Source organism: Crotalus tigris, unplaced genomic scaffold (genome assembly GCF_016545835.1).
Source record: "Crotalus tigris isolate CLP2741 ecotype Arizona unplaced genomic scaffold, ASM1654583v1 scf7180000017666.27876245, whole genome shotgun sequence".
NCBI classification, from domain to species: Eukaryota; Metazoa; Chordata; class Lepidosauria; order Squamata; family Viperidae; genus Crotalus; species Crotalus tigris.
Window position 1 is genome coordinate 1,824,660 of NW_024096551.1, and position 25,410 is coordinate 1,850,069.

General features: G+C 37.2%; 1 protein-coding gene across 6 annotated transcripts in view; it reads right to left on the reverse strand.

Moving 5' to 3' along the window:
• Positions 1–19,699: 19,699 nt before the first annotated feature.
• Positions 19,700–25,410, reverse strand: part of FYCO1 (FYVE and coiled-coil domain autophagy adaptor 1) — a 58,429-nt gene continuing 52,718 nt past the window's right edge. For all 6 annotated transcript variants that reach the window (XM_039336150.1, XM_039336146.1, XM_039336148.1 and 3 more), the window contains 4 exons: positions 24,526–24,621; positions 24,126–24,336; positions 23,214–23,323; positions 19,700–22,389 (listed from right to left, as the gene is read on the reverse strand). In XM_039336150.1, coding sequence (XP_039192084.1) covers positions 22,314–22,389; positions 23,214–23,323; positions 24,126–24,336; positions 24,526–24,621 — 493 coding nt within the window. In that variant the 3' untranslated portion in view covers positions 19,700–22,313. The remainder of the gene's footprint in view (positions 22,390–23,213; positions 23,324–24,125; positions 24,337–24,525; positions 24,622–25,410) is intronic.

Below are 25,410 nucleotides of genomic sequence, written 5' to 3' on the forward strand. Positions count from 1 at the left end.
TCATCACTACCTCAGTTCTTCAGCACAACTTTTATAGCCAATGCTGCCATGCTGGCTGGGAATATGGTTAAAAGAGCCAGGATAAAAGCAATACAAGTGCTGGCTGTTTTCTAGGCAGCCTGCTCTCTCACATACTTCACCCCTTTGAATAAAATATATATATATTTTTTTCTCTCTCTCTTGATAAGACTAATACCATATCTGAGTCTTTTTCATATCACAATAGCTGCCCCACCCAATTTATGATATTATAATGTAAGATATCATCTGGTTAATTGATATCTTTTATTTATTGAAGCCAGATGATTTATTGATAGTCACCATAGTGAATTACCACTCTCAGATATATATGCAGAGCATCACTTTCCATTTTAAGGCAAGCAAAGCCATCCCAGGTGCCTTTTCTTCAGGAGATTAGCATGGCAGTTTTTTCTTTTTTCTTTGTCTTCCAATTGCCCTAGTTCTTCTATTTATAATGGAGGGACCTGACACTTAGCCTGTAATTTGCTTTTCTTACCAATAACACTTTTGGTCTCCTGCATTAAATCATCTGCCTTTAAATCCTTATCATAGTGTCTTTTCTGGCCTTCCTGACTCTTTCTAAATGGGCAATGCATCCTAGGGCTTTTAATACTCCCCTACATTAATATATTCAATTCTTAGGGCCTTCTACGTTTTCACACCAGTCTTCTTTAATAATGTCGAAAACTCTTCTAGGTTGTCTCCCATAAAGTAATTCAAAATGTCTAAATCCCAAGGATGTCTGGGGATTTTCCTTATATGCAAACAATAGAAAAAACAGCTACGTATCTCAATCTTGGGGTCTTGGCTTGAATATTCCTTGAGCATAGTTTTTAGGGTCTAATTCATCCTTTCAGCAAGGCCATTGACTTGTGCATGAAAGAGGCTGTTATATACCCCTTTTATTCCTAGATATACATAAAGATATTTAAGCAGTGCTGATTGGAAATTGGACCCTTGATTTGTGATGATGTCATTTGAATGCCTATCTAACACTAAAAATTTACCAACTTCTATACTTTTGGCTGTCACATTCCGTAATGAAACTGCTTCGGCATATTAAGTTGCATAATCATAGAAAACTAGAATATATTAATTGTCTTTCTGGGATTGTGGCAAAGGGTCTATCATGTCCATGGCTACTTTAAAAAGACCTTTTCAAAAACATCTTCTTTGAAATTAGATGATGGGAAATGGAAAATGCCAAAGAGGGGGAAAGTTATACTTGATGATTTAGTGTGCGAATTTCAGTTCTGGCTTTACCTTACTGCAATTCATTTGACTTCTAATAAAGCTATACCTTTTGCAACAAATGGACCTAAGAATCGTTTTACTTAGGAATCTAAGCTGAGTCAGATCTGACAGGTAGGCTTTCTGAAGCCAAGCACTGACGTCCCAATGCATGCAATTTGCAGTGAAAAAGTTCTTAACAAAATCACAGCAAAGAACCATATGTATTACCTCTCATATCAGACTTGCTAGATAGATTTAGGCAAGCTGGACCTCAGAAATGCATTAGTCAAAGAAGGATATGAATTTTTAACAGCATTCAATACCAGGTATGGAAAGTTTGTATGTACTGTAATGCTTTTTGGTTTGCACAATTGTGAAGGTGTGTTTTCCAAATTTATGAACCAAATTTTTTCTGATATAATCGATAAATTTGTAGTATAATTGACAAATTTGTAGTAATTTATCTAGTTGATATTTTGATTTAGTCAGAGGACGAAAAAGTTCATGAACACCATATTTGAAAGGTCTCATGCAGATTACATGATAATCATCTATTTGCCAATTGGAGAAATGTGTATGTGATTTGAAGAAGTTAGATTTTCTGGGTTATTGTGTTTCCATAGATGGAATCCAAATAGATCCCCAGAAGGTGCATGAAAGTGCTCTCCCTGCAGTCTCCCCATAGCGTAAAAGAGGTTCAGCATTTCCTAAGCTTTGCAAACTTTTATAGGAAGTTTATTCCAACTTTGCACATAAGGTTAAGCTTCTCACTCAACTGCTGAAAAATAAAGTGAAATTTGATTGGGCAGAAAGGGAACAGTCTAATTCAATGAGTTAACATTGCTCTTTGCCAAGTAGCCCCTTCTCCAATACCCTGATCCATCAATGAAATTTATTTTCCAGAGAGATGCCTCAGACACAACATTATTATTGCAGGAGGGGCCAGTTTCTCCCTTGTGCCTTTTACTTCAGAGTGCTAACTTCTCCATAAAGGAATTATCACATTTTTAATGAAGAAATTTAGCAGTGAAAGCAGCTTCTAAAAGTACCACAGAGTAACTAATGAGTTTATTAATGATTGTGGTGTTCACTTGATGTCCATGTGCGTATACTGGAAATACCAAAGGCTTCTCTTTATGTCTGTTTAACTGTAACACAAATACAGTATATCTAGATAAACAATTCTTTTTGTCAGATCTTTCTGCCACTGTCTTTACTGTATTTCATTCTTATATCCACACAGCTTAAAGACAGTTTAGATTATCTCCAGCTGTTCAAATTTTAAAATATTGCTTTGCTCTTTTCCAACATAATTTCTTAATGGATATGATCTAGAATGATTTCTCAATAACATGATTAATTGTGGGTGATTGAATTGGGATGTGCTCAGTTCTAGCAAATCACTTTAGGCTGCTGGAGGTTGATCCCTCTCCTCTAATACTAGGTACTATCTTTCATGCCCATTTAGAAGAGTTAGAGTCTGATTTCCACAGAAATATTGCCCAAGTAATGTCTGACCAGAATGTTCCAAAACATTTGTCAGATCTCACCTGAACACTTACTTTCTCTCTCTCTGTGGATTTAGTCCTCTTTTGAAAGATTGCTGGTCCAGTTCTTCACAAAAGGTCAATTTAAACTGGCAGAGGGAGCAGTATGTTGATGTCTAGGTGAATGCATTATAGGTCAACCACTCCTTTTGCTGAAAAATATTTCACATAGCTGTTTATTTTATTATATTTATCACTTCAGTTGTGGTAGGAGTTAAACTAGCCATTCCAATCACCTGTCTATAGTTGCCCATCTCCAGCCTGCTGTATATTAAAAAGAGCAATTAGTAATGTTTTTTCCCATCTGCAAGAGAACATTGATGGGAAGGTAAATAAAGCTATGTTTTTTAAAAACTTTCCTTCGCTACGGACACCACCCCTTTCTATTCCCATTACTTAAAATAGTGATGAGGCCAGTTTCTACATGGCAACAAAAACTCTTCCATAAAGTGGTTGTCCGGACTTGTACAGCCTAAAGCCAATGGCTCTAAGTCAGGATGTCAGAATCCAATCATATTTCATCTTTAATTATCAAATATAGAAACTCCCAATTCTGCCTTCTTTGGATTCTGCCATAAGAGGGAGAGAAGGGGGAGAACAAAGGGGCTTTATGGCCCTCACTTCCTTCAGTACACTTCAAAGAGCTGAATGCTGAATGTGTGTTTATTGTAACATCAAAGCGTTAGCACTAGAGAACCTTATCATAACAAAGCAGGATACTTGCCTTTCATGTAGTTACCTGAAGTCTCCATTCAGACGGAAGAAAGAAGAAAGGGGGTGGAATTGTGATACTTGAAACTATCACTGGAAGGGGGGTTGATTGGGTGGGACTACTGGGGAACCCCTTAAAACCTTGAATGGGAGAGCTTGAACCCCAAGTCCTGTCTAGCATGCCTGCAACCATTTTCTCTTAATAAAGGATTCCTGTTGGAAGAATTATTCCAAGAGTTCTGTCTTCTTAAGATGCAAAGTGGGGTGGGTCCTTACATTAGACAGGACTTGCAAAATTAATCCACCTGGAAGGGAGACCCTTGCCGGGGGATTTTGCAAAAATTTACCATGTCAGACAATGGAGCAAGAGAGGGGGAAAACTCCCTGGAAACAGAGCCGCTGACCCAGTTGGAACCTTGCCAGATGTTGGGATCCGAGAGGCCAGATTCCTCAGGAGAAGAAGTGGTGGAGACACAGGACCACAAGCCTCGCTGGTCGATGGGCGTTGGAAAGAAAAGTGAGTGGGGAAAGGAATCAAGAAAGGTGACCCTGAGACGGGGGACCAAGCAACCAGAATGGAAGCAGGAGATGGAGAAATCCCTGCACGCAAGTGAAGAGGGAGGAAGCTGGGCACCGTACTCAGACTGGATCCTAGAGAAAGCTATTGACCTGATGAAGAGAACTCTCAGCTCCCTAGGAGAGGAGAATACTGAACCCTACGGCCGCCCCAGTTCCTGGAGCCGCAAAGGGAGAGACACCGAGGGGGACATGGAACCTGCAACCCCAGGGACATCTACTGATCCCGGAAGCTCCCACCCCCTACCGGACCACAGATGGCAATCTGGACGGAAGGCACTACCACCCACAACAGAGGCACCGATCCATTCCAAGACGTCCACCGTTGGAAGTGAAATTCAAAGGGGAGCCAACACGCTTGGGGTTTTTCCTAACCCAAGTCCTCAGCTACATGGAGGAATATGGGCAGGACATTCCCAGCGACAAAGCCCGCATCCGGATCGTGCAATCTGCCCTGGATGGACCAGCTGCAGATTGGGTGGTGAACTTGCATGACTCCAATGCCCCAGAACTCAGTAACTTCAACCGTTTCATGTCCTCTCTGAGAAGACGATTTGAAGACCCCCTGGCTGATCGCAAAGCCCGTGAAAGAATAACAACGATGAGGCAAGGCAAACGCCCGGTGGCTGAATATACACAAAAATTCCGGGCCATTGCCAGCAAACTGAATTGGCCAGAAGACATCCTCCTGGGTGGCCATTTCAAAGACGGACTAAACTATGATCTATATGATGCTTGCCTGCCCCGAGGGGACCCACATCGACTTGAAGAATGGTACGTCTTGGCAGAGGAAGCAGAGATCGACATATTGAAGAGGCACCGCCGAAGAAAACAATGGAGCCGCCCCCCGCCTGAGCTGACACACCAACCGGTGAAATCATCGGATACAGCCAAGAAGCAAATGGGATGTTTCAAGTGCGGAAGAGAAGGGCATCGAGCTGTAGAATGCCGCTCAAAGGCCCCCCAGCACAACCCAGACAGATCCCCAATCAACAAACCCGGAAAGTATTCAGCTAAGCCAAAAGAAACGGCCATGAGAATGATGGAAATTGCAGAAACCCCCACCTCTGCTCACCAAGGGGAAAGGACTCCAGCCTACACCACAGGGCCGGTGGATGCCTCAGATGACAGCTCGGAGGGCGAACCCCTGGTAAGTGGATGCATCACACCCATCTTCAAAACAGTGACTATATTAATCCCCCCCATGCCCGAAGCTGTGAAGGTGAAAGCCTTAATAGACTCTGGCTGTACCCGCTGCCTCATTAGCCCAACACTAGTGGGGAATCTGGGCATCCCATCCAGGAGACTGGAACAACCAATCTCATTTGGCCAGCTAGATGGATCCATAGCAGGGGGGGTGCCAGCTACCCTAGCCACTTTGCCAATACATCTCTCCCTGGGCAACCATGAAGAGGACATAACGTTTGTGGTGACCCCAGGTATGGAATGCCCAATGATTCTAGGGATGGAATGGTTGAAAAAATGGAACCCCTGGGTAAATTGGAGGACGACAGAAATCAAATTCCCGAAGGGGGACCCTATGGACTTAAAACCCCAAGGGAGGCTACCAGAATCAAGAATAGAAAAAGCATCCATAGGAGAGGAAAAAAGATTAACAGAAATACCAGAGGAATATAGGGACCTTGCTGAAGTCTTCAGTGAGGAGAGGGCGAATGAGCTCCCCCCCCCACCGACCCACAGACTGTACCATTGAATTCAAGCCTGGGGCAAAACTCCCGAAGCCCAGATTATACTCCATGAGCCCAAAGGAGAAGGAGGAAATGGAAAGATTTATAAAAAAAAACCTGGAGAGAGGTTTCATTGAGCCAGCCAAGCCTAAAGTGGCTGCCCCGGTCCTTTTTAGAGAGAAGAAGGATGGCTCTTTACGTTTATGCATGGATTATAGGGCCCTGAATACAATCAGTGAAAGCAACCTATACCCGCTGCCCCTCATGAAAGACATGCTGTCACACCTATCGAAAGGGAAATTTTTTCTAAACTAGACTTAAGGGAAGCTTACTATCGAGTGAGAATCAAGGAAGGGGATGAATGGAAGACTGCATTTAACTGCCCCATGGGGTGCTATCAATTCAAAGTCTTGCCATTTGGATTACAAGGGGGCCCTGCAGTCTTTATGCAATTAATCATTGACGTTCTAAGGGAGCACCTGTTTAAGGGGGTCCTTGTTTACTTGGACGACATTCTTATCTTTACTGAAACAAAAGAAGAACACGTCAAACTTGTCAGAGCGGTTTTAAAGAAGCTGCGAGCCGCTCACCTATATGCCAAACTCTCAAACTGCGAATTCCACCAGGAAAGGATAGACTACCTAGGCTATCGCATATCCCCACAGGGCATTGAAATGGACCCAGAGAAGGTCAAAGCAGTACTAAATTGGGCACCACCCCGCACAAGAAAGCAACTACAAAGTTTCCTGGGCTTTGCAAACTTTTACCGCCAATTCATCCCCTCATTTGCCCAGATAGCCTTGCCCCTCACTAACTTACTAAAAACGAAGGGAGCATCCTCAGTAAAACTTAGCCAGCCACTAACATGGACAATGGAGTGCCAAGCAGCGTTTGAGAGACTAAAGAGACTTTTTTCTGCCGAACCAATACTAAGGCACCCAGACATGGACAAGCCCTTCGTAATACAGGCAGATGCAAGTGATGTGGCAGTGGGGGCTGTGCTATTACAAGAAAATGATGATGCAGTATTGCAACCCTGTGCATATACATCCAAGAAACTCACGGAAACAGAACAGCGCTGGCCCGTATGGGAGAAGGAGGCTTATGGGATACGTTGGGCATTACTCACGTGGCGACAGTTCCTGGAAGGCAACAAAATCCCCTTCCAGGTGTGGACTGATCACAAAAATTTAGAAGCCCTGAAAACTTCCAGGAAACTCAATCCCAAACAGGCCCGCTGGTCCCAGCATTTTCACCAATTCCAATTTAAGCTCAAACATTTACCAGGAAGAAAGAACTTCCTGGCAGATGCTCTATCTCGCATGCCCCAATATAACAGCGCACGAACCACAGACTCTAGACCAATAATGGCAGAGTCACAACTGGCAGCACCAGTAACCACAAGAACCCAAGCCAAAATAAAACCACAACTGGACAGCCAAACTGGGATTGAATTCAGAAAAAGCTTGGAAACAGATGAATGGTTCCAGAAAAACAAAAATGTGTGCACAATGAGAGACGGGTTGCCTTGGGTAGGGGAAAAGTTATATATACCAACAACTCAAAGAGTAACTTTCATGCACCTTTGCCATGACACAAAATCAGCAGGGCATTTTGGATTTGTAAAAACTTTACATTTAATTAAACGGCAATTTTGGTGGCCATCCATGAAAAAGGACATTGAAAGTTATATAGCCAGTTGTCCAAAATGTGCCACGGCAAAGAGGTTGCAAGGGAAAGTGCCAGGACTATTGCAAACAGTGGCAAGTCCCTCAGCCCCCTGGAGAGAAATAGCCATGGATTTTATAGTGGAATTGCCAGAAAGCAATGGGAATACTGTGGTCTGGACGGTCACGGACTTGTTTTCCAAACAGGTGCACTTTATCCCTTGCCAAAAGATTCCCACTGCAAAAGCCTTAGCAAAACTTTTCATCCAACACATTTACAGATTGCATGGGGCACCCCAACGCATCATCTCTGACAGGGGTGTGCAATTTACGTCTGCATTTTGGAAGGAATTTTTATCCCTCTTAGGAACCACTCAGGGACTGACATCTAGCCACCACCCTCAAGGAAATGGGGGGCTGAAAAAATGAACTCCGTACTTAAGCAATATTTAAGATGTTTTCTTAGTTTCCAGCAGACCGAGTGGGCGGACTTACTCCCTTTTGCAGAAGTTGCCTACAATAATGCAGTCCACTCCAGCACAGGTTACACTCCTTTTCAAATAGCCACCGGTCAAAGTTTCAACCCCATGCCAGAATTAACCCCAAACGAACCAACGATCCCCTCGCTGAAAGAATGGATGGAGAAATTACAAAACACCTGGCCAATAGTCAGAAAAGCACTAGATGAAGCTAGGCAGGCATATAAAACACAAGCCGATAAAAAAAGGGTTGAGCCTACACCATTCATTATAGGAGAAATGGTGTACTTATCTACAAAATACCTAAAGTCCCTACAGCCCTGTAAAAAACTTGGACCAAAATATATAGGACCTTTTCCAATTAAAAGAATCATAAATCCAGTAACAGTAGAATTAGAATTACCCAAAAATCTCAGGCAAATACACCCAATTTTTCATTGCAGCTTGCTGAAAAGAGAGCATCAGTCACCTCTACGGCCAAAAATCCCCCCCCCACCACCTCCAATCATGGTGGAGGGTGAACAACACTTCGAAATAAAGGAAGTCCTTGACTCTAGGAGATATCATGGAGCAACTCAGTACCTAGTTGCCTGGAAACACCTCCCTCCCTCACAAAATGAGTGGATCCATAAACGTCATGTCAGAGCCCCGAAGCTATTGAAGAAGTTTCACACAGAGTATCCTAACAAGCCTAACTAAATTTTATACTTGTGTTTTCTTTCAGGTGGATCTCTCTTATTTTTAAGAGGGGCCGGATGTCAGAATCCAATCATATTTCATCTTTAATTATCAAATATAGAAACTCCCAATTCTGCCTTCTTTGGATTCTGCCATAAGAGGGAGAGAAGGGGGAGAACAAAGGGGCTTTATGGCCCTCACTTCCTTCAGTACACTTCAAAGAGCTGAATGCTGAATGTGTGTTTATTGTAACATCAAAGCGTTAGCACTAGAGAACCTTATCATAACAAAGCAGGATACTTGCCTTTCATGTAGTTACCTGAAGTCTCCATTCAGACGGAAGAAAGAAGAAAGGGGGTGGAATTGTGATACTTGAAACTATCACTGGAAGGGGGGTTGATTGGGTGGGACTACTGGGGAACCCCTTCAAACCTTGAATGGAAGAGCTTGAACCCCAAGTCCTGTCTAGCATGCCTGCAACCATTTTCTCTTAATAAAGGATTCCTGTTGGAAGAATTATTCCAAGAGTTCTGTCTTCTTAAGATGCAAAGTGGGGTGGGTCCTTACACAGGCATGTCAAACTCGCGATGTCACGTGATGTCGCGCAATGTATCAGGCCGGTTTTGCCATTGCCAGCAATGGGGTGAGCGCGGCTTCCACATGATGCATCTGGCCCGTGGGCCGGCAGTTTGACATCCCTGCTCTATGTAAACCCAATCAAATGAGTACACTGTGAATTCAGATGCAGGCCTATACTTCTTGGAAAACATAGCTTCTGCTGGCTTGGGATGTCATGCTTCTCAAATAAGTATCTCCAGCACTGTCTATTGAGATTCTCCTGTCATGGATGTCCCAAAGGTGTTTTTTCAAAAGGCAACTAAATTTTCTTTGTTTTTCCTTGAAGATATTTCACTTCTCATCCAAGAATTAATTAATTAGATGCTTCTTCTGTCTGGTGGGATAGATTATTTTTCTTCTCTGGCCAGTTAGGGCCCTGCTTGCTTTGTTTGAATAAGAAAGAGGATTAAAAAAGGCTTTCCTCATTGGCCACTTTGTTGTTGTCCATTGGCTGCACAGCCGTTCCACTTGAACCTACCAGAATTAAATTAATCTAAAGGAATGTCACTTTTCTAAAAACTAATTGGTATAATTCTTGGAAAACAGGACATATTTTTGAGATTTACCCTGTACCCTGTACCTACTGTGTTTTTTCTGCTATAATCCCTTCTTACACAAAGCTCTGAAAGAATGTTTAAGCTATGTCAGGAAAAATTTGTTTCCCAATCCACTTAGTAATTTAATTGATAAATTAAATGAAATATTAGGTAGCACTACCGGATCTAAACTGCCCAAATTTAGATAGCTATTAAATGGCATCAAAGGATTACAAACTTCTGAATGGTTTCCCTTTAGTGATCATCTGGATATTTGCAGCTCATATCTTAACCTCTATTGTGAAGTGACAAAAGCATTAATTGAAACTCCTAATAGGTTGTATGTTTTCCCCAATGAATAAAATATTTTATTTTATTTAGCATATGGCATACAATGACAGTGAAATCTACAAATGCTAGACACATTGCAGTTTTGACAGTCTAGGTTGCTAGTTCATTCTGTTCGGTGCTTGCACGCCTATCCTTGATGCCCTGGTGGTGGTGGTGGGGAACTATCTTTATACTAGCTCCTCCACCAGTCTCATCTTGCCTTGCCTCGTGTTACATTGTCTTGCATCCAGCCACATCTAGTGCTGGCTTCTGCTTTCCACAAACACAAATATAGCTATATTTTTTCCCCACTGAAGTGGTATCCCTTTATCTACTTGTAATATTGCATGTTTTCAAACTGCTGGGTTATAGAAGCCAGAGAACAAGTGATGGGAGCCGGGTTTGAACCACTGGAGTGCAGACCATTTCTGGCAAGCAATTCCAAAGTCATTACACCACTGTGCCACTATGTCCCCATAAAGGGAGACCATAATAGATGAAAACAGTCCCAGAGTTCCATAATCTTATTGTAATTTCAAATCTTTTTGGCACAAGGCTAGCATAAGGGCAGACTAAATCACCAAATTTTGTATCTTTCCCAAAATACATTTGAAATCTAAATGATTTGTCTGGAATGCCTGTGTTACAATTTATTTTTTCCTTTATTTATCTAAGCAGCAGCATTCCTTCTTCACCAAATGCTATTAATAAGATTAGTGATTAAAAAGATTGAGTAAAACTTGAGAAGCAGGCTCTCTTCAGAGTTGAGCTGAATTCCATTACTGTTGTAGTGTGCTTCCTGCACACCTTAGCTGATTAGCAAAACATTTATTTCCTCTTTTTGGTTTGGTGATCCGCAGTATGTACTTATGGCAATGTCATTCTTTTTTCCTTTTATATTAACCCAAATGCATTCAAGGTTTCCATTCCCCCCCCCCATTTCTATGTAGGATTAACTATTTGTTATATATAATGCAACTCCACCTCCTATTAGGTCAGTTTCTTTTGTTAACAATTTAAATTCCTCTAGCTGTATGTTCCAGTCATGGGTTTCACCACACCAAGTTTTAGTAATGGCTATATCATATCTGCCCTTGTGTACTAGGCCTTCAAGTTCACCATTTGTTATACTTTGTGTGTTAGTGTATAGGCATCTGTGTTCTTTTTGACTTACCCTGTATTTACTTCCTACATCTGTTTTGTATGGTGGATGAAAATATACAACAATAGCTGCTCTATTGCAGGGACTGGCAAGGCCCAGGAAAAGATAAATTTGATTCTGGTGACCTTCAATGTCTTAATAACAGAGATCAGCTGTGACAAAAGAAAAAAGAGAACATCTTGGGCTTTCTAGAAAGGGAGAATTATAAACTCTAAAAAAAAAAAAGAATTGACCTTTTTGGATTACAAATACTAACTCAACTGTGACTCTAAAGCTGTCTGCAGAGAACGGAAAACCCTGATTTTTGGCTATCATGGAAAACCAGAGATCTGCAGAAAGAATATATCAAGAAAAAACAAATACTTTTCAGAAGGAGATCTATGCTATGTTGCATCTAATCCAAACAACAATAATTTCAAACCATGAGGAAATTAAACATAACCTTGAAAGCATAAATGAACACTTCTCCAATTTAACTTTACAACATAAAAATTCTCAGAAAATAAAAACAGACAGTGAGCAGAAAAAAACAGACAATTGAATACAAGACAGAGGAGAGAGATTTTAAGACGGAATTTAACAATACAAGGAAGTATGACTTAACCCAGATGGAAAAAATTTACAGGAAACTCTGGACATGGAAAAGACAAACTGCACTTTAAGATTACAAAATAAGTTTGAGGACAAGAAAAAAGATTTGGCAAAATGGATTTTGCCAGAAGAATTATGAGAACTTGAGAGACAAAAAAAAAATAAATAAAATAAAGAAAAAAAGGAATGAATACAAAGGGGCGAAACCTTCCTATAAAAACATCTTACATGTTTTTCCTTTTGTACCTGCAACAACAATTATAAGATTATGGGAAGATTCTTTGATTCATTAAAGCATATTGAACAGGGAAGATGTGGGGAAAAAAAAAAGAGGCAATAGTGAGAATTAAGAAATTAGATGATGGGAATTACCAGAGGGAGTATTTAAAAATTAAACATTTGTTTGAATATGGTTAAAGAAATAGAAAGATTTTGAATATAAATGAAGATTAGTTTAAGAGGGATGAACCCCTCAAGTAATATAGTATGCCTTTTTTCTTTTATGTTTGGTTTTTTTTTGACATGAGAAATATAAAAATGTTGAGATGGTTTACATAAAAGAAATGTTTTCTCTGTTTTGACTTTTCCCCCCCTCTCCCTTATTTTTCTTTAAGATATGAGAAATGTAAAAATGTGATGGCTTATATGAGAAAAAAGACTTAAATACTTAAGTGTAACTAATTTTGAGAAAATCTTAATCAGTAAGAATGTTTTCAATATTGTGGGAAAACAAATTTAAATAAGAATGTAAACAGGATTTATGACAAGGCAATCAAGATGATCAATGAAAAGAAGCTTTATATTAATATTAATTTATATTAATTATTATTTGCAGAAACATGAGAAAAATATTTATATTCAATTGTCATTTATTTAAATAAGAACTGTATTAATTTAAGATTGGCAAAAGAGAATATTATTGGAAGAAGAAGAAATCAAGTAAAGCTACTGTATGGACTATAGAATTATAGAAATTAATTGTTTTTTAAACATTAACCCAGATAACACGTTTACCAAATATTAAGGTGTATGTTAAAAATTAATAAAATATATATATTTTAAAAAAGAGTGTGAGTATTATGTCATATTAACTTCTCTCTGACCCCCCAATTTTTCAGATTGAATTCTGAGAAGCTTATTTTTTTTTTTTTTTAAAAATCCTCTAATAAATGTCCTTCTTTACTAGACATTTGTTGTTTGTTTTTAAGGGAAATGCAGTGGCTCAGTGTTTAAGACAATGGATTTGTCAGCTTCAAAGCTGGCAGCCCAGGTTTAAGATCCAAGCTCCACATGATTGGATGATCTCTTGTCCTCATCCCAGCTCCTTCAAATCTAGCAGTTTGAAAGCACAGAAATGTAAGTAGATTAATAGGCACAGCGCTTCATGTTGGCCACATGATTGAGGAAATAGAGATTCATAAAGCACTGGCTCGGGAGAAGAGGAAGAGGTGAGCTTTTTGCATAGGTAGGGGTAGTGCTCTCCTGCACCCCCTTAATTATTTGGAGGCTATAGGGTGAGAGCTCCCACGGAGCCTGAGGCGTTTTTTTTCCTCCGCATTCCAGGATGCCTTTGTCCTGTTTTTCAGGAACAAAGCAAGACGCTGCTTCCACATCTGCATCTTAAAGAGACTTGTGAGTTAATTAAAAGCAGACGGAGCTGACCAGGAGAGATTAGAATTGTTAATGTTTGGGACTTCAACTCAAAAAAGAGTTAAAAGATTCTTCTCCACCTTTCAATTTCACTAAAAGTAAGAGTGGAAAAATGGCGCTGGAGTGTTTTTGGTTTTTTTTGATTGAAAAGACAGAGCTAACAAAGACTTATATTTGGCAACAAAGTTTAAACATGTAACAGATTTTGGTTACTTAAAAAGCAAGAATCTTTCTTTTTTCTTTTTCTTACTTTCTCCTTTTCCCTTTTTTTTGGAAATTGCTGATTTTATAAGAAGTGGTTTTAAATAGACAGAAAATGGCTTCAAAGCGTCTTGGAATCCCTGTGGTTCCTAAAGCTTCGATCTCCTCTCCTGTAACTCAGACTACTAAGCCTAAGTCACCCCCATCATCTCCTCCACCACCAGCATTTACACTTAAAAGATATACAGGACGCTTTGAAAAAAACAGCACAAGATATTAAAAATGAAGTGGCAGAGCTTTTTGAGAATAAGAATAGGGAGATGAGGGAAGACATTGTTCTTGCATTCCAAGGGCTTGCTGCCCATATTGAACGTATAGATCAAAGGGTGGATGAAGTTGTGGAGAATACTGCAAAATTAGAATACAGACTTGGTAAAGTTGAAGATAAGATGGATAACACAGGATGAAGTTATCATGTCACAATATAGAGACATGGAATTTGCTTTGCGAATAAGAGGATTGAAGGAGAATCAACGAGAGGATTTGAGAGAGGAGGTGGCAAGAAATATCGCTCCTATTTTGGGATGTGAACCTGAGGAAATATTGAGGGAGATTGATAGAATATTTAGAGTCAATTCATGGATTGTGAGGCAGAGAAATTTACCTAGAGATGTGGTCATTTATTTTTCTAGGAGATCACCTCGTAATGAAATTATACAGGCTTTTTATAAGCAGAGATTTCAAATTGCAGCTCAAGATGTAATAATTTTAAAAGAAATACCTCCAAAAATCCTTAGAAAAAGAAAGGATTTTGCTTTTCTGGCTGAGGAGCTTAAAACTCGACAGATTCAGTTCAGATGGGAGATACCTGTTGAATAGTGGTGAACTACAATGGGACATGTTATAGACTTAATATAATTTTAAAAGCAAAAGATTTTTATACTTCTGTTCTGAAAGCAGGTTCGCCACCATCTCCACGATCTAAGAGAACAGAAGAAAGACTGGAAGAACAAGCTGAAGCTGCAATGTTATTGATAGCAGGAGATTTACAATCTGGTTCAATGGAACAGTGTTTGGAGGTAAAAGGTGATTCAAAGGAACAGAGGATGACTCATGCAGCGCATAGACGTAAAGAAAAGGAACAGCAGAAGGCTGGTGTTGGATCCATAATACAAGGTTCGATTACTACAGAGCCCATGGGAGGAACAAGACCAAAGAAATCATCAACAGCAGATCTTCAAGCTGTGTTCCAGAGGCTTCAAGCCATTAAGGATGGCAAAGTTTCTGACATGGAATGTTAATGGCTTGAATTCACCACAGAAAAGAAAGAATTTCATTATTTGAAGCAACATAAGAATGATGTTGTTTGCTTGCAGAAGATGCATATTGCTTTAAAGGATCAAAGGTATTTGATTAATTCCCAGTTGGGACCACATTTTACAACTTCTGTTCCAGGAAAAAAAGGGGGTGTAGTTATTTATGTAAGAAAAGACTTATCGGCTAAGTTGATTCTGATACACAAGGAAGATATGTTATTATTGAATTAGTATTACAAGGCAAGAAATTTCTTATTATTGGATTATATGCCCCCAATCAACAACAAAAACAGTTTTATAAGTTTTTACATCAGAAGCTAACTCAATTGGATTATAAATCTGTTATTATGATGGGTGATTGGAATGGTGTTTTAGATTCAATTAAGGATAAGAAGGGTCTTTTTAAATCTCCTAATTACACTAAATTACCTAAAGCTTTTTTTGATTTGAAGGATGATTTGGAACTTAGAGGCATTTGGTGGGAATGGAACATTGAAGAAAGAGACTTTACCTTTTTCTCGGACAGGCATCAATCGTATTCTAGAATTGACTTTTTTAATTACTATGATCTTTTTTCTAGGGTTAAGAATGCCAAGATTTTCCCTAGAATACTGTCAGACCATAGTCCTGTATGGTTGGAGTTATCTGTTGAAGATGGGAATAGAAGGACTTGGAGATTGAATGAAAATTTGTTTAGATATGAGGGGAATTCACAGAAATGCAGAGAATATTTGAAGAAATTTTTTCTTTTGAATATGTATAAGGGTACCTCGATGTCAATGGTGTGGGATGTTAGTAAAGCTTACATGAGAGGGGTTCTGATTCATATGAATAATGCACACAGGCATAAACAGATGCAAAAACGTAAAGAGTTGGAAGAAGAGATTAAACTGAAAGAGAAGGCTCTTATTTTAAATCCATTGGACAATAGTTTAAAGGTTTCTACAGCTATGCTTAGGGAGCAATTTAATATGTTAATGGCTGATCAGATTGCAACTAACTTGCGGTATATGAAACATAACACGTTTTGTAATGCAAATAAGCCTGGTAGGTGGTTGGCTTATCATTTACGGAAGAAACAGAAGTCAAGGGTTATAGAGAAAATAGATTATAAAGAGGTATATCAACAAAACTTGATTAAAAGGAGCTTTTTAGATTTTTATTCAAAGTTATATGCTAGTGAAAGCATACAAGTTTCAGATATAGAAAAGTATCTACAGGCAGCACACTTTCCTAGACTTTCAAACGATCAACGAGTTTAGTTACTTCTGAGGAAATCATTTGGGCAATCAAACAGTTTAAAGGTTAGTAAGGCTCCTGGTACAGATGGATTAACAGCAATCTATTATAAAATGTTATCTGAAGAAATGATAGAACCATTAAAGGAACTCTTTAATAGTGTTTTGTTGGGAGCAGAGGTACCTCCATCTTGGAGAAGGGCTTTTATATCGTTGATCCCAAAGGAGGATCAAGATCTTACCCAGCCTAAGAATTATAGACCTATATCTCTTTTGAATACAGATTACAAGATTTTTTCGAAAATATTGGTAAATAGATTAATGCATGTTTTGAACCAATTAATCCATAGTGATCAATCTGGATTTATAACTGGGAGATATATGAAATATAATGTAAGACAAATTGTTAATTTGAGTACTTGGATAAGAATAATCAAATTCCTGCGGCTTTGATATTTTTGGATGCTGAAAAAGCTTTGGATCAGTTAAATTGGCAATTTTTATTGAGAGTTGTAGAGAAAATGAATTTTGGGGATAAATTTTTATATGCTCTTAAGACTATATATCAACAACCATTGGCACAAATTATAATTAATGGGGGATTAACAGAAGCATTTAAAATTGAAAAGGGTACAAGACAGGGATGTCCATTATCCCCATTGTTATTTGTTTTAACAATGGAGATTTTATTAATTAAAATTTGTGAATCAACTACAATAAAGGGAATAAAAATAAAACAGAATTATAGGGTTGAGAGCTTTTGCGGATGACTTGGTTGTGACTTTATCTCAACTGACAGATTTGGTAAGGGATTTGGTGGAAATCATAACCCAGTATGGGAAAGTTTCTGGTTTTAAGGTAAATAACAATAACACTAAAATATTACCGAAAAACATGTCTGTGAAGGAAAAGGATATGTTAGCTAAATTAACAGGTTTTGAAATAGTGAAAAAGGTTAAATATCTGGGAGTATATATTACATTTCTAATGTTAAATTATACAAAAATAATTATGACACATTATGGGTAAAAGTGCAAAAGGATTTAAATGATTGGAAAAAATTACAAATATATTTGTTGGGGAGAATCTCAGCGGTTAAAATGAATGTTCTTCCAAAATTTCTTTTTTTGTTTCAAATGATACTTATTTTGAAAAAAGATGCCAATTTGGATGAATGGCAGAAGGGTATTAATAAATTTATCTGGGCAGGCAAGAAACCAAGAGTTAAGTTCAAGATTATACAAGAAGTACGGGAAAGAGGCGGACTTAAGGTGCCTAATTTGAAATTATGATGCGGTGGCTTTAACATTGATTAGTGATTGGCTTAATTTAACAAATATAAATATACTTTCTCTTGAGGGATGGGATTTACTATATGGATGGCATGCATATTTAATTTATGATAAAAAAGTAGATCAGGTTTTTAAATCCATATTTTAAGAAGTGCTTTATTGCGTGTCTGGAAGAAGTATTATTATAGGTTAAATTATAAAATACCAATTTGGGGGATTCCAGGACACGCGATAGAGGGGGTATCCAGGGGTGTGAACTTGGATAGGATTTCTTATAAGGAATTACTTAGATTGGTAGGGAGTGATTGGCAATTAAAATAGTTAGTTGAGTTAAAGCAAGAAAATATAGTACAATCTTGGTTTCAATATAATCAATTGTTGGTTAGGTGGAAGTTAGATCAAAAGGTTGGTATTACTTTAATGGATAAGAATTTGGTAAAACAGATTAAAGATCAAAATCGAGCACGTATAAAGAGAATTTATAATGTTTTAATAGAAATGGATTCGGAAACGGAATTAGTTAAAGATTGTATGGTAAAGTGGGCTCAAAATATTCAAGAACCGATTCTATTGGATACATGGGAGGTAATTTGGGTTAGAAATGTAAAATTTACCCAGGCACAAAATTTAAGAGAAAATTTTTATAAAATGTTTTATAGATGGCATCTGGATCCTAAAAAGTTGTCTTGTATGTATCCTAATTTACAGCCCAAATGTTGGAGATGTGGTAATTTGGAAGCCACTTATTTTCATATATGGTGGACTTGTAGAAATATAAAAGCCTTTTGGATTAAGATCTGGTGGAACATTCAACAGATTTTTAAGAGAAAGATAAAGTTTACCCCACAATTATTTGTATTGGGTGTTATTACAGATTGTGATGTTAAAAAAATTAATTTGATGTTGAATTTGATAACAGCTGCAAGGTTTTTAGTAGGGCAATACTGGAAGAAGGATTGCTTGCCTACTAGAGAAGAATGGACAATTAAAGTGTCAAATTTAGAAGAAATGGCTAAGATTTCTGCTTATTTGAAGGATCATTCACAAGAAAGATACATTTCGGTCTGGAGAAGATGGATAAATTATATTCAGAATAAATATGGGACTAAAAAGTTTCATTTAGCTTACGAGTGAATTTTAGAGTATTATTATGAAATTATTATTATTTTTAGTATTAGTATTGTTTAACTATTTGGGGATTGTATTGTTTAATAATTAGGATATTAATTTGTTTATGTTCTCATTATTATTATGTTCACTTTCAATTTGCTTATATTTATGTTAAAGGGGAGTTAAAGTGCATTATGGATTTGGTTATTTATATAATTGGTAATGTTAGTTAGATTATGATTATCATATTTATAACCCTGTATTCAGCTCTGGGAAGTGGGGGAGTGAGGGGGGGTTTGGGTGGGTTAATATTGTAATTTTTATAAAACTTTTTAATAAAAAAAAGATTGGCAAAAGAGAATATTATTGGAAGAAGAGGAAAGCTACTGTATGGACTATAGAATTATAGAAATTGTTTTTTAAACATTAACCCAGATAACACGTTTACCAAATATTAAGGTATATGTCAAAAATTAATAAAATATTTTTTTTAAAAAAAAGATTGTGAGTATTATGTCATATTAACTTCTCTCTGTCCCAATTTTTCAGATTGAATTCTGAGAAGCTTAATTTTTTTTTAAAACAAAAAATTCCTCTAATAAATAAATGTCCTTCTTTACTAGACATTTGTTGTTTGTTTTTAAGGGAAATGCAGTGGCTCAGTGTTTAAGACAATGGCTTTGTCAGCTTCAAAGCTGGCAGCCCAGGTTTAAGATCCAAGCTCCACATGATTGGGTGATCTCCTGTCCTCATTCCAGCTCCTTCTAATCTAGCAGTTTGAAAGCACAGAAATGTAAATAGATATATAGGCACAGTGCTTCAAGTTGGCCACATGATTGGGGAAATAGAGATTCATAAAGCACTGGCTCAATGGCCTTGAAATGGATATGAGCACCACCTTCTTAATTGGCAATGACTAGCAAGGTAATATCCACAGGAACTACTTTACCTTTTTTTGGACATTTGTTCGTGATGGGCATAGGGTGTTGTTTTGTTTGTATAGATAAGGACTTGAAGAATTATAATTAATACACTAGAAATAAATCACTCAGATACATCTTCATCAATAATATATATTTAAAATAATACATTTTCTGTATTTGACAGCATCCTTTTCATATTACTTTTATATATGAAATAAACCAATTTTTGAAAAAAAGTATTCTATTAAATTTCTACAGTAAAATAGACTAGAATACCCATTATTAATATATTATGAGATTTTAGTACAAAATCCATTTGATATTGCACAATCCATGGCAAAGAATATCCCAGATTTTAGCATTACATCCTTATTGCTACTCAACTCAAAATAAAATATGCTTTTAACACATAATAACATTCAACAAAGAAATGGTCAATCCACAATATTTATCATTTTGCGTCTAAGTTACCAGCAATTTTTTTAACCATATCAGGCAACTCACAGGTCTGTTTGGGATTATACAAGCAGTGAGAGAATTGTAAATCATTACCAAAGTATCTGCACTGCATTAATAAATCCATTAACCAGACCTGCAAGTATTCTGTTATAATATCAAGCAGCTAAGCCCTATTGCTCATATCCTAGTGTTGCTGGTTAAACTTAAAAGTTCAAGCTAATTTGTAGAGAGTGCAAAAAGAATAATTTCTAGCATGATGGTGTTTCCGCCAGATAAAAGGTCTAGAGGATGGCATGATAAAATATAGCTGTATGTTATAGTATTATCCATGCCATACATAGTTTTGCACCTTTTCTGCCAACTAGAAATCTACCTTTGTTCTCCATCATAAATACTATTTAAAAAAAAAGTCAGCAGATATAGGGAAATCCAAGTTGTGTCTGGGAATTGGGAATTTAAAATACTCAACATTAATTGGAAAAGGCTGGAGTAAAGTATTGTTTAACTAAGTGCATCTTCTGCTCGTTTCAAATTTTCCTTTAAGCCTGCGTTCAGCATCTTCAAGAGGAAATATTCAAAACTTGTAAAGTCTATGTCTGAGCAGTAACAGTTCCATTTATATTGCTTATCTTTCACAAACATGTCACTCATATGATAAAAAATAATATAAACTGTAAAAGTAAATATATTTTTTAGGATTTTTTTTCTGGACCAAAATCTGTGTAACATGTTGATATGGCTATAACTTGTTTAGATAAAAGAGTAGCTTGCACCAGATGTTTTATTTTACTTCATGGTAATTGTATAGCATGATCAGGCTTGCAGGGGACTTAAAGCTTTGAATCTAGATTTTAAACATGATATCAACATGTTGGTGTATGCAGCCTATTTGACCCAATTTGTTCCCTCCTTTGTGAGAATGGGTAAAATAACATGCTAATCTTTGAACAGGATTTGTAGTTGGTTTATAAACTGCGTGTTTCTGCAGGCATAACGGATCAATATAAGCCTACTTCTAGATCACAAATTAATTTAACTCTTGCCAGCAATCCTGCATCATAGGCAACATATCAACTGTATTAAATGATCACCCATTGTTTTTTGCAAAATTGAGAGATATAGACAATCTTTTTGATGCCAAACACTGCCTTTTTTGCATGTTGAACTGCTTTTCCCAGAATTATCAATTATTATACAACCAGAAGGAATTGTAGCCCCAAAATATTTGGAGAATGCCATGTTCTGGGCTAGATTTAGATATTTTAAGTCTACTGGAAACTTTGCTTTTTGGCAACTACTAACAAAGAATAAGGCTGTATGAGAATTGAATATGGTAAAAGTGATGCCAAGATGCATATGATAGGGTGGGGAACAGCCCTTTAAATGGAAAGTATGAATATAAGCAAAAACAAAGCACATTTTCATTAATGTGGATGATATAAAGTATACAGGAGGGCTAAATTGATGGACATTTTCATATACTGTATCAAATAATAAAACTGTAATAACTGTTTAAAACCTGAAAATTTAAGGCTCTCCTTCAGATTCTCAGATCCTAAACTGTAGTTTACTCAGCTGGGAAGTAATAGTAATAGTAATAGTAATAGTAGTAAAGTTGGAAGGGACCTTGGAGGTCATCTAGTCCAACCCCCTGCTCGGGCAGGAAACCCTACACCATTTCGGACAAATGGCTGTCCAGTCTCTTCTTAAAAACTTCCAGTGTTGGAGCATTTACTGCTTCTGGAGGCAAGCTGTTCCACTGATTAATTGTTCTCACTGTCAGGAAGTTTCAATTTATCAGTTTTAATGTTTATGCAAAACTGATTTTCTAGTTGTCTGTCTGTTGCTGACTCAATATAACTATCTATAATTAGTGTTATACATATGTTAAATCTTCTAAATTGAAAAATATATTTCCTATTCTTAGCTTTTTAATAAAATGCATTTTTTGGTATCAAATGCAGCAGAATATAACTATTTTGTCTGTTTAATAAACAAAATGGCTTTTGAATAACTGGCACACAGTGTAGAATCATTATTGCTCTCATAAAAGCTATGCTTTTTTTCATGCATATATTTAAGTATATATTTCTGAATTATTGCATAAATCTTGGAGGATTTTATATCCTTCTGTGATTTTGGTGCTTCACATATATATGTGTGTGTGTGTCTATATGCGTACACACAGACACACATACACATACACATGTACACACAGACACGCACACACAAACACACTCATACAAAAATAATAGTGTTTCTTGCAAGATATTTCATACAGGAAGAACTATGGAAAATCACTTCCATCATAAATCACTGGCCGTTGAACAGATAGGTGGAAAAAAACTTTTTTTGAGATAAACCTGCAAGAAAAACAACATAAGAAAATTAGTCAAAATGAAATGTAAAATTAAGATCATCTAGGCCTAGGAGAAACAATGGAGCATGCAATTAGAGGTAGTCCTTGTCTTACAATCATTAAGTGACTGTTCTAAGTTACAACTGCACTGAAAAAAGTGATTTATGACTGTTTTTCACACACGCTGCAGCATCCCCACGATTAAAAATTCAGATCCTTGGCAACTGGCATGTATTTATGACGGTTGAAATGTCCAGTGTCATGTGATCAACTTCTGACTAGCAAAGTCAACAAGGAAACCAGATTTACTTAACAACCATATAACCATGTTACTAACTTAACAACTGCAGTGATTTACTTAACAGCTATGGCAAAAGAGGTTGTATAATGGGGCAAAATTCATTTAACAACTGTCTTGCTTAAAAAGAACTAAACAACTACAACCAAATAAAGTTCAAATCTCTTCCTCTGAATTCGATCAATGTGACCCTAGCCACATAATGGATGGCTATTTTGTTTTCTTTATGGCAAGATTACCTCATTCAATAGAATATCATAATATATAAAACAATAATAAGCTAAATAAAAGGATATTTTAAGACTAAAGAGGAATAATTAAAGCATCAACAATTTCAAAAAATGAAATAATTTTGACTGTAATCAAGAAAAGAAAAATATTTCAATATTTAAAACACAGCAATTGTGTAGGTTTTAGAGGAACACAATTTCTATATTAACTCCACACTCAGAATGAAGTAAGTGATAATTCCTAAATATCCATAACATCACAACCATAAAAAAATACTATCTGTTCTCCAACACACCAACCTAGAAAAAGTGTTGTCAAAAATAAGTATGTAAATTCCAGCATTTCGGATTTTTACATTCCCTCTGATAGTTTCCTTATGAGAATTGCAGCGAGTCATGGGAATAAGAACCTGCAAAATATATATCAATATATTAGCTAGAAAGAATTTTGCCAGTATAAATTAACTTAGGGAATGAATGAATGAATATGCTTTTAACCAGCCTGCCCAAATGCTTTCTCTATGTGTTGACTTTGATTTCCATCACTATCAGCTCATAAGGCCACAACTAATTAATTAATTAATATATCACCCATCTTACTATCAAGCAACTCTGGGCAGCCTACAATATAATAAAAACAATATTAAACATTAAATATTAAAATTAACAAAATTAGCTAAGATAGGAACCAATGTACAATGGTGTAGAGATGAAATCCTCAAGATTCTCAACCCACTAACTACATTATGGAATGCCCAAGCCAATCGGCAGAGCCAGGTTTTGAAACCCTTTCAGAAGGCCAAAATATTATTTGAAAGATACAGTAATGAGAAGGAAATAGAGACCAAAAGATTTTCAGCAACCTTCTGTTTGATACTTATAGTGTAATGGATCAATCAGAGCTTCTTATGACAGGGATGGACAACCTACAGCAAAAATGTCCCCACATTTTTTTTAACCCCAGAGCCTTTTCATGCAGGGCAAATCCAAACAACAATTAGTAGTATTGTTTCCTGCTATCTACAGATTAGAACTCTACTCCCCACTAAAACTATAGCATGTTGCTTAATTATATTTTTGGGGCAGAGATCTAGAACGGTGTAGCTCTGGTAGCAAATAACAGATTTTCTTAGTTGAATTGATTTGTTCATAATTATATTATGTGCAATGTTTCCATGGAGAAGAACAATTCTGTATGAAGGGCTAACTTACTTTGCATTGATCCAGAGAGGTGTCTTCTGATTGCTTGTACACTGCGCTGAACGATATGCTCTTTGGGTCTGATGAAAACACCCAACTTATTGTAAGGCCAGTTTCGTCTACAGTGATTGGAATAATGCTGTAAGTACCTGACTTAATAAACAGTTCTCTGGTACCTTCTCCAAACTTTAAAATCTCTTCCACTGTGAGAGGTAGCTTTAGCCTGAAGATAACAAGACCAAAAAGAAAGCTTGACCAACCAATGACATAAAATGTGAAAAACTCATTTCTTACTGGCAAGAACATTTGTTATGAATCAATGTTATTAAAAGAAACAATGGTTTAAAATTATTGTCCTTCTGGCCAATGGTAGTTTCTTCCAAATAAATATAGGGAAATAAGCTGGGCTTACATCAATTCTCCTGACTTCAGCAAGCAGATCTCCGCATCTTGGGCCATTTCCAAATCATCAGATTCATCAACAGTTGAGGAGCTATAGGTGCTGTTTCTGGGGACATAGATAATCAGGTTATCATAATCAGATATTATTCCCAAAATGTATACAGAAATCTTCTGAAAATCCAAAATCCATGATGGCTTATGATAAAATTAAATTAAAATTATCAAAATTAGCTAAGGTAGGAGCCATGAACCTACGGGTGGGAGATAGCATGGTTATCTGTTTCAGTCAGGATTCAGGTCCAATTTTGGGATGGAAATAAAACTGATCATGTTTTATGATGTCTTGGCAGGAACAAGACAGGGATTATCTACTTGACCTCTCAGCAGCTTGTGATACTATTGATCATGGTATTCTTCTGAAATGGCTCTAGGAGCTGGGAGTGGAGGGCATTGTGTTACTCCGATTCACTTTTTTTCTTCAAGGACATTCTCAGTTGGTATTGATGAAGGGCAAGAAAGAGTCTAATCCCCAGGCCCTGTTTTGCAGAATCTCAAGGGTCAGTACTTTCTCTGCTGCTGTTAATATTTACATGAAATTGCTGGGGGAGATATCCATCACTTTGGTTAAAATATCATCAGAATGCTGATGATATTCAGCTGTACATCTCTGTCCATGGGGAGTTAAATGATGCTGCAACCACCTTTTTTCAGTGCCTGGAGGCTGTTGAGCTATGGAGTACTGTTCAATGGGCTAAATAGTTTGTGCATGTATTACCTCTTCTATGGGAGATGCACTGACTACCTATTTATAGTTTAAGATGCTGGTTATCACTCTAAATATGGTTTGGGACCAGGTTATTTAAAGAACTTGCCTCCTATTACATCCATCAGGACA